Source organism: Hypomesus transpacificus, chromosome 6 (assembly GCF_021917145.1).
Source record: "Hypomesus transpacificus isolate Combined female chromosome 6, fHypTra1, whole genome shotgun sequence".
NCBI classification, from domain to species: Eukaryota; Metazoa; Chordata; class Actinopteri; order Osmeriformes; family Osmeridae; genus Hypomesus; species Hypomesus transpacificus.
Genome location: NC_061065.1, coordinates 10,535,202 through 10,545,417, shown reverse-complemented (window position 1 = coordinate 10,545,417; position 10,216 = coordinate 10,535,202). Strand labels below are relative to the sequence as shown.

At 46.1% G+C, this 10,216-nt stretch overlaps 1 protein-coding gene across 2 annotated transcripts in view; it reads right to left on the bottom strand.

Moving 5' to 3' along the window:
- Nucleotides 1-16: 16 nt before the first annotated feature.
- The window catches only part of sesn1 (sestrin 1), a 41,085-nt gene continuing 30,885 nt past the window's right edge, over nt 17-10,216 (bottom strand). Inside the window, exons 1-9 of one of the 2 annotated variants that reach the window (XM_047021237.1) lie at nt 5,524-5,785; nt 4,503-4,568; nt 4,127-4,327; nt 3,740-3,922; nt 3,089-3,337; nt 2,629-2,883; nt 2,343-2,533; nt 2,061-2,205; nt 17-1,917 (exon numbers count right to left, since the gene is read on the bottom strand). In XM_047021237.1, the coding sequence (XP_046877193.1) occupies nt 1,831-1,917; nt 2,061-2,205; nt 2,343-2,533; nt 2,629-2,883; nt 3,089-3,337; nt 3,740-3,922; nt 4,127-4,327; nt 4,503-4,568; nt 5,524-5,625 (1,479 nt within the window). In that variant the 5' untranslated portion in view covers nt 5,626-5,785 and the 3' untranslated portion in view covers nt 17-1,830. Of the gene's footprint in view, nt 1,918-2,060; nt 2,206-2,342; nt 2,534-2,628; nt 2,884-3,088; nt 3,338-3,739; nt 3,923-4,126; nt 4,328-4,502; nt 4,569-5,523; nt 5,786-10,216 lie in introns of those variants that run through there. The other variant, XM_047021236.1, reaches the window with a different exon arrangement.

Here is a 10,216-nt window from a genome sequence, read left to right as displayed (position 1 = left end):
CACAAAGAGAATAACATTAGTTAGTTTGTATTTTTATTTTCATATTCTTTTTTGTTTTTATATAAAAACTGTCAGTAACTGACATCTGTCAGAAGTTTGATAAAACCTCCACTTTCTCTCATCACCACCTCCAAATAATGTACCATTCCTTAGTCCTCCACCTCCCCTTCTAGTCAAACAATCATCTATCTGTTTGACCGCCTCACCGCACCAGTAAGAAGAATGCAGTACAGGTTTTAGTAAACAGAACAGAAACAGGATGGTTTATCCCTCCATCCAAAACAAATAAAAAAGCTGCTTTTGCACTGGTTAGGCCCCCAGGAGGGAACAAGCTCAGCTACAACCGTCTACGGTTGACTGGGAATCAACCGCATTCGGTCCAGTGTGGACCGCCCCTGCCTCCCTATGAACGGGAGGCGGGCGACCCTCGCGATTCTGCTCGCCAAAGAGCACTTTCATGTTTTAAAGAGAAGTAAAACAAACAGAAGAGGTATTTTTTTTTTTTACTGGTAATATCACAATCCAAAGCTTTGAAGGTTTTAAGGAGAGCCAGGCGTCCGGATGGCAGGAAGACATGTGGGGATGGGAACCGGAAGATACCCCGGGAACACCTGGCTTCACACTTTCTTTTTGTTTCGCTTTCTTTTTCTTTTACTCAAGGACAAAGCTTAATTACCAGAAACATAACGACACCAATGTCAACAATAAAAAAAACAGTCACCAAGTTGCTACAGCAGAAGCAAGATGGCTCCTCCTTCAAAGTGCTTCGCTTTTTTTGACGCTTGAAATTCTAAAAAATATTTTTTTTTTTTCCTCGTCCTCCACCTTGATATTTTCTGGTTTTACCCACACACACACCTGCACATGATATATTTTTCACAGACACACAAACAGGAATCGCATAAGCAGTCAAACTCAACAGGGCTCAGTGTTCTTTGTTGTTTTCCCAACACACACTCCTCGACTTTTCACACATTCTGGTTTAGCTTACAAAGACAGTATGTAGGGGTTGTGTGGGGGGGAGGGGTAATGCAATAGGTGTAGGATGGATAGGGGACTCTAGGGTTACTTGGGGGGGGGGGGGGTCAATATGACCCCCTGTTACATGAGAGCAGCAGCAGCAGTGTCTGCTTCTCTGATGACTCTGCTGGATAGTTCAGGCACACTTTACATCATGACACGTCTCCAGTTAACGCCAAAACAAAAACGTACACCACAATAACAACTTCTCGTAATACAAAAGGTAAAAAAAAAAAAAGATATAAAATGAAACTAAATGAAACACAAAGTGACTACATGATAAAGAGTGCAGCAGTGCACTGTGTTCTGGAGAATTTGCTGTTGGGGATTTTTGCACACGCTCATTGAGATAGCTGTGACTCCCACTGGGGGTGGGAGGTGGAATACTGGAAGGTTAGCTGGAACTTCCTGTGCCTGAGTAACTGTCCTCTAGAGCAGCTCAACATCCCAACAGCAGGGGGAGGGTGCTCTGCCCCCTCATGGTGGGTTTTGGCACTGCGGGCAACAAGGATGTTACCGTCTTCATCCATCCACCAGTGGGGTTCAAGCAACTATTTCTTTTGCAGTTCTTTCATTTCAGCTTACTTTCTTTTCTTCCATTTGTTCGGTCCATCTTTCCTTCATTCATCCATCACTAGGGTGAGGTTTCGTGTAGAGCTGAGTTCTTCCGTTTCTTTCACTCTATGAATTTCTTCTTTTTTTTTTTTTCCTCCTCCCCTCTTCGGTTTTCATTTTTTCTTGAAGTGTCCCACAAGAGCAACGACGACAACAACAGTACAAAAAACTACAACGATAAACGCCAAAAGCTCTTCATGTCATATAGCGGGTGATAGCTCTCAGAGCATAAAGCAACTCTGCCTGCATGCGCGCTTCCATAAGAAGCAAGTTAACGTGGACCTGGGGAGAGAGAGAGAGAGAGAGAAAAAAAAAAGGAGAAACAGTTATTGTACTGCAATAACCCATTTTATTTCACCGTATCAACAAAAGCTAAGCTTGACTATTTGTACATATTTGTACCAAACCCTGTGTCGCCCCCTCACCTTCTCAGAGTGCTGGAACTGCCTCCAGAAGCTTTCATACATTCTCTTGGTGGTTTTCTCCGGGCTGCACACCATGGTCTTAATGTAGACCTTAAAGCTGCGATCCAGAAGCTGGTTGATCTCCCCATAGTCATAGTCATCATATCTGAGACAGAGAGCGAGAGGAAGGGGGGGGGGGGGTCAGAGTCAACCAGCCACCAATAAAATGGTACAAGTAAAGTAAAAAGGTAAAATTAAGCTATGACAGCGTTATCAAATTATACAAAAAGTTGTTTTTCTAACCTGATGCCAAACATGCAGTGGATGTAGTTCCAGATGGCCCTGCGAAGCATGGACGTATCCACATCCTTGTGTGTTGCCATGGTGTTGTAGGTCAGGGTGTAGGCCATCTGGAACTTCTCGTCCAGCAGCTGACCCACATCTGGGTACAGGCGGTTGACCAGGGAGTAGCCATGGTCCTCCCAGCTGTAGTCCTGGGGGGGAGAACAAGGGGTTAATATTGTAGGAGTGGGGGTTCATATTGACACTGTGTGTGTGTGCGTGTGTGTGTGTGCGGAGTCTGGCCTACCTGCACTCTGAAGGTGGGTACGTGCTCCCCCCTCCTAGAGAAGTCCTTGTAGCCGTAGCTGGGGTCCTCAAAGTGGCGGGACACGTCCCTGGAGGGCACGCCTTCCTCGTCCTCGGAGGTGGAGACCAGCATGCTCTCCGTCTTCTCCCTCTCGAAGCGTGTGGCCATCTCCTCCTGGCTGGCCTCCTCCTCCTCACGACACTCTTGCAGCTGCTTCATCCTCTCCATCAGCACCTCCACCTCGCCAGACACCTCCTACACACACACACAGAGAGAGAGAGTCAGGGTTAGGTTACATGTAAAACTAGAGATGACCCAGTACCACCCGTTCCACACAGTCCCCTCTCCATCAACCACACTGAGACTCCACCAGAGATTGACCACCCCACAACCATACCATGGTTTCACAGCCTAGTGCCAGCCTCCCCCCCCCCATCTCCCTCACGTCCCCATCTCTCACCTGGTTGCTGTGGAGGTGGTGGTGGTCATCGTGGTGGTTGGCGTGGTGCCCGTTGCCGTTGGCGATGTCGCACATGCAGTACTGGCTGAGGGAGGGGGGTCTGAAGGTGTGGCCTCCGCTGCAGTGGATCTCAGGGCTGATGCCGCAGCCGAAGGTGAAGGAGGCCAGGGAGTGGTAGTGGGTGAGCAGCACCACGGCGTGGATCAGCTCCGCCAGAGACCAGCTGTGCTCCTCTGCCTTCAGCAGGTGCTGGGGCCAAACAGAAATAAAGAAAAAGAGGATTGGTCAGTCAAGCTGTCAATCAGTCGAATCTATGATAGGCTGGGTCATGTGGCATTGTCAGTGGAGTGAGTATCAATAACCAGCTGGCACATAGGGTTGGTGGATCTAATATCACCTTTTCCTTTCTCCCCATTTCTGCTTACCTCCCTCTATCGCTTTCCCCCTTCAGTAAACCTGAAGCCTGCCAGTCCGGCCAAGTCAAACAGCTGCAGCCGTCCTCCTACCTCCCTCCATCAATGACCTTGTTGACCATGGCCTGTTACATGATCAGCTCCACCCCCACCCACCCTCCCCACCTGCCATCCAGCCTGCCCAGGATAGTGTCACCTTCTTGCATTTGGCTCCTTACTCCAGCCCCTGGTCCCTTACCTCAATATGGGCCTTGGTGAGCAGCCAGGGCCGGTGGGCCAGGATCTTGTTGAGGTCTCCCAGGGCCTGCAGCTTCTTTGGGGCTCCGTCCAGCCCATTCAGCCACTTGGGGTCACCCCCCACCTGGAGGAAGTCGTTGACGTGCAGGTTGACCAGGTAGGAGCACTGGTGACGTGCTGCAGCCTGGGGGGGGGGGGGGGGGGGGGGGGTACACGTTATACTGACATGGTTGAGAGACTACAGGGGGGCGTAGGAGATAAGGAGAGGGGATGGGAGTTGCTGAGAAACAGCAGTTGAAAGAGCACAGGAACAGACGATCTCAATGTCTTTAGCATGGCTCTCGGCCTACCATGATGCCCATGTCATGATAGTGGAGTTTATGCTTACCATGATGCCTATATAGTGGCGGTAGTGCAGAGACAGCGGGCCGTCCATCTGAAGCAGATAGTGCTGTGTCCGCAGGAAGCTCTCCAGGTACTGCGGGTGGAAGCCCATCACCAGAGAGATGTTGTCAAGGCGACCCAACGCCGCAAAGGCGTCCTCGAATATCGACTGCGTCCTGGCGTCCTCTTTGCTTACTTGAAGGATCTGTTGAAAGAGAGGGGGAGATTTATCAGCAAATGATCCAGTCGTAGACTCTTAACTAGTTCAGCAATACAAAATAGTAATAGTAGTAGATACAGTACATTGTATTTACTCAAATATTCATCCGTTTGTATTTGTCACTGGCTCATATGAGGTGCCTAAGATCCGATCTACTCACTTCTTTTTCTGGGATAAATCTACTTGGTCCGTTTCCCAGTGGTCTAGGAATCCTTACTCCTAAATCCTGCAAGACAAGGGAACATATATTCACATTTACATGACCAGCAAGACATAGAGGTAACGTCATTCCAATGGAGATCAAGTGACATCGAAAGTTCATTTTAAATACACACGGAAAGGTAAAAAACCCTAATAGCTGTATTTAGTGGCATTTTGGCTTCCAGCCCTCCCATGTAATACATCCTGATGCGAGGCCTCTCCTCTCACCCCCTGCTCTGCTACAGATTACTCTACTGCCCCGGCTTTGGCATACTAGTCCGTCTGACACTTGGCCTTAACAAAGACAAGAGAAACTCGACACGCTTTGTTCATAACACCGCTGCAGAAAAAGATGCTGCGCGAAGCTTGAGTCTTAAAAGATAACAAAATGTCGAAAGGATTATGCTTTAAATCCATTTACCCAATGTTCCTACATTATGTGAGCTGGGACAACAAATTGCAATTATGGATTTAATAGCCTAAATATAATCTTGTATTGGTCGTAGGTTTATACAAGAAAAAACAGCAATTGAGACTTACAATTCTTGAAAAACTTGTTGAGACATGTCCCCCTTTAGCTGACTTGATGGCAGCTGTCCCTTTGCGCACGCACAATAAAGTGGCTGAATGAATGACCTAGCTCTCTGGCCTAAGATCAAAAGATAACTAACACAAATAAATATAACCAATGTATAATATCAACTTTCTATGGGGTATAACCAACAACCAGGAGCTACAAAAGAAACTGACAAAGACCTGTGCAGGACATAGTGGACTGTCAAGCAGCGCAAAACTCGTCTTGTGCGTAAACGAGAATGGACACAAAAGAAAAGACTGCACTGCAGACTATTTGCTCGAGAGTCAAGGGAGAAGTGTCAAACGACCATAAGCGCATTCAAATAACATTATATAGCCCAAGGTAAGAAAAGCATGCATCAACTGTCAACAGTATTAGCCATTAAAGAACATAATTATCGTACCTTTTTACTGAGTCGTTCACAATGAGTGCATGTCTTCAATAAGTCTGACACTGTAAATGAATTATTTTCCATGGTTTCCGTTGGTGCTGTCGCGTGCCTCATAGTGTGTACTCAGTAAGGTTTAATGTGTCACGGTATATAAAAAATATAAACGTCTAATAAATGGCTGTTTCCTTCTCGCTTTGTTCCTGGGGCACTGGGTAAAGTGCTCTGTCGTCAGCTGTTGCAGCCCTACAGCAGAATACCGATCTATCTCAGCGCATTCACTCGATAAATAAGCAGACCAGCATGACTGACGGGTGAAACAACCAATTCAATGCCGAAAACAACCTCCATTGAGCCAATAGCGTGAAAGGGGAGGGAGGAGGAGGGGTGAACTGGGAGGAGACAGGTTCTAAACGTGAGCTGAGAAATAAACCCCCAAGACACAGCATCAATCCTCCCATCTATATTGTCAGGACATTGGCAACCATTGACTGGACTGTAAAATACTAAACACAATCTCTACAAGAAAAAATGTAATGCGAAGTTTTCATTGCTTGATATCCATTGGTGATTAAAGAACTACATCTTTTAATCAATGAAGATGACAACTTGAATAAACTTGATAGTTTCTTAGGGATTTATTTACACAATAACCTGTAATACTGACTCATGTACTTCAGTCAGTACTCATGTTACACAGAAAACAGACAAGATTGCCGAGCAGTGACAAGTTTGTTCTCTTGTCTTCCATTCCTGGGAAGCTCAAGTGCAGTAGTTTACACAATGGGAATGTGACCGAGCACATACATGCCATGCATGCACACACGGAGAGGCTGACACACACACAAACACACACACCTGCACGTATGCACACCTACTCGCACACACACACATGCACGTACGCACACCTACCCGCACACAAACACATGCATGCCTGCAGGCACACACACACTTATGCACACACACAAACATATGCATGCATACAAACACATACAGACACACACACACACAAGCACACATATACATTCACACAGTGACTGCTATTGTGGCTGCTTCCTGCTCAGCCAATCCGACCAAACAGATAATTCAGCCCTGAGCCAATCACGGCCCCAGGACACCACCTTAGCCAAAGGAGAAGAAGAGATAACAAAAATCTACTGGGTTTATGGCTTTGTTTATTCCAACCAAGCCATGACACACCATTGACTGTAAAAAAAATGTGATTGCCCTTTACACCATTTTTGTATGTATTCCTTAATCAATGCTTACAAACATAAAAGGAGAGAGGGAAGTGAAATTTGCTCTGAACAAACAGCCATTGTAGTAGTTGGATTAGAATCAAATTCCAACAATCATCTGATCGATTCTTCAATGTCAAATCACCATTGAATATATTAATGTGAATTTTTTTAAAGGTTAAGTTACTGAATTTATATGAAACAAATCTCTAATAAATACATATTGATTGATGGCTCCACAGACCCCAGTGGAATGTTTTTCATCACTAGAACACAAACAACAACCTCACTAGCAGTACATTTCACAATCCCATTAAAATACTGACTCAGGTTAACACATCTAATAATACAGTTATTATGGGAGTACGGAGAGTGTGTGTGTGTGTGTGAATGGGGTGTGTGTGCTAATTTGTGTGTGTGTGGTAAAGTGTGTATGTGTACGTACGGATCATTGTAGGGAGATGTGTGTTTGTGTGCTTTTATGTGTGTTTGTGCATGTGTCATAGGGTAAGGGGGGAGGTATAAGCGGAGGAACTAAAAGAAAAACCTGACAAACTGCTTCTATTTGAGAAAAGAAGGGGAGGGGGAGACAGAGAGCGAAGACATGGAGTAAGCGGCTGTGTGTGTATGAGATAGAGAGAGATAGTTGACTGGCCCGACCCAGAAGAGCTTTTCCTCTGCCTGTTGAGTTTGACGCAGAGCTGCCAGTGATAGCACACCATTCAGCAGGTTCATTGTGTGGTTTACCGCCCCGATACCCCCGGGGAGGCAGAGAGGGGTGCTGGAGGGGTAGTAGTGGTGGTAAACAGACCCCCGGGGGGGGGGGGGCACAGAGTCAGCACTCTGCTGGCGGGGGCCACAGGCTGCAGCACACTGAGCTCCATGGCTCAGCAAAGTTGTAGAAGAGGCTGGTCAGCGTTCGGGGCGACACTGAGCATCACACACACACCGACAAACACACACCACAACGTTTCACATAAAAGCGCTTAGACATCCCTCATCCACCCAGAGGCCAGACTGAACCCTATTGTCAGGGTGACCACACCACCCACACTGGGAGGCTTTACTGTACCCACTGTGGGGGGGGGGGGTTATGATAACAGGGGGATGATTAGTCACAGAACACAGTGAGATTGATGGAAACCCTGTATGGATCAAGTCTCAGGCCCTCTCTCTCCTTCTCTGCTCCTACTCTGTCTTTCTCTTTCTTCTTCCATTCAGATTTATTTTCATGCTTCCATGGTGTCCTTCAACTTCATTCTTCTCTACTCATCCTCCCCAACCTACCTTTTCCAGACAATCCGCCTCCATTTTGAATGTGTAGTTACCTGATCCTCTCATGTAGCCAGTCTGGTGAGCTACTTAAGGAGGGGTCAGGGGTCAGCATTCTGTCAGTTCCAGAATGTGACTGGTGTAGCTCTACCTCTAATATGTGTCAGATCAGGGTTTCTGGCCTAAGGTATGATATTCAAGTCACTTCCTGTAGCATTAACAAGGTGACCCAGATAAACCAGATTAATCCTCATGTAGTTCATAGCAGACGTAAAACTTCCACAGAGAAAAGAGAAACACAATGTTTAGACAATTGGAATGGTTGAGATTTGTGCAAAGATAGTTGAGACAGTACTGTAGTTAATAGACAGATTCAACTATGGCCTTTGTATTTTGTTTATGTGTTTTACTTACTACAAGTTTAACAACATTTACCACAGTTAAAACTGTCGGGCATAACAATTATATGAAACAACTTTGGCAAAAGTCTAGTTAAAAGCTACGTGTTTTTCTTTTTTTTCTTTTTTTTGTTTAGCTCTGTAACCTTTTCTTTAAGAAAATAAAGCATGTTTAACTCGCATGGGTCTTTCTGAAAAAGCTCATAAAGAAGAAAGATATATTTATTCTATCTGGTTACCACTGCAAACATTTCAACCGCTTTCACCAAAAACTCAGGGATGACAAGACAGGGAGAAAAGAAGAGACAGAGAAAGGCAGTCAATCTAAAGCTCACTACATATGTGTCCCAGTGGTGTGGCTGCAGTGAGACGAGAACAGAAAGAAACCACACAAAACAAACTGTGGGGATGTGCAACAAGTGGTAGAAGTCCTCCCAACCAGTTTAAACCTGACCTATCGCTTCAGAGAGAGAAAGAGAGTGAGAGAGAGAGAGAGAGAGGAAGTGAGAGAGCAAAATAGAGCAAGAGGGTGAGAAAGACATAGAGAGAGGGAGAGAGAGAGAGAGAGAGAGAGAGAGAGAGAGAGAGAGAGAGAGAGAGAGAGAGAGAGAGAGAGGGAGGGAGCAAAAAAGCAGAGGCACAATGACATAAGCCTAGCAACAGGCTTTCACCAATCACGTAACAGAACAACAGTTACAGGGTCCAATCTTTTTTGCTCTCGCTCTCCCCCTCTTCTCCCCTGAAAAAAGAAAGGGTGAGAGAGAAAAAAAGTTGTGCCAGAGCATGAAGTTGTGTGCACAAGCATATGCAGCATATAATCATTTGACTAACAAATTGTTCCTGTTGTAGTTTTTAACAGGCGTTTGTTTGAGTTTGTCTGTGTGTGTGTGTGTGTGTGTGTGTGTTTGTGGAGGTGGAACAAACAGACCTCTATCTTCACCTTTTTACTGCCAACATAAAACCATCTGCTGCTCAGAAAAACAAGGGAAGAACTCTCTCCCACATCAAGCAGGCCTGCCCTGGGAATTCTTATGTTGTTTAAGGTCCAGGGTCTCTGATGTTTGATCAAGTCTGTTTAAATGTACTGAAAAGGATGAAAACAGGTTTAAATCAATATCACACACACACACACGCCCACACTGATGGTTGTTTAAAAAAATCTTCAAATAAGTAAAAAGTGTAGACAAAGCAAATCTTTTATTTTTCGTCTCTCTTCCTTCCTACCACCCCTTCCTAAAACCTACCTCTGGGTTCGAAACCCCTCCATAGATCACCAAGCACTTAACATTGCAGGCTGAGACATGGAGTTGGCTGCAGGAGTTAACCCTTACCTGCCCACCCTACAGTCTGCAGCTGGGTGAAGGGCTCAGGAACACTGGCTCTGGCTAGCCTGTTATTGCACACTTTTCTGCACATACACCCGTCACCATTGAGTTATTGAGTAACTTAGTCAGTTATTTTTATCTTGCTGATCTCACTCACTTTTCGACCACCACGCCCGGAGTGAAAATGCTACCAAGGGATGCCAGTGACACTTGCAGGACTTAGGGAGTGATTCTGACATGGAAACCTGAGTAGACACAGCCACCAGAGTAGCACCAGGTGGGTCGACCTGACACAATGGAATCACTCTGGAGAAACACAGGTCCAACTTTGTCCTGCCTCTCCAACCCCCCCCCCCCCCCTCCACCCTCTCCTGCCAGTCTACCCTTCCTTTCCTCCTTTCCCCCCTCCTCTGATCTCTGTGTGTTCTGGCAAGCTATTGCAAAGGCGCGGCCTCACCAAGCGCCGGCTTTCCTG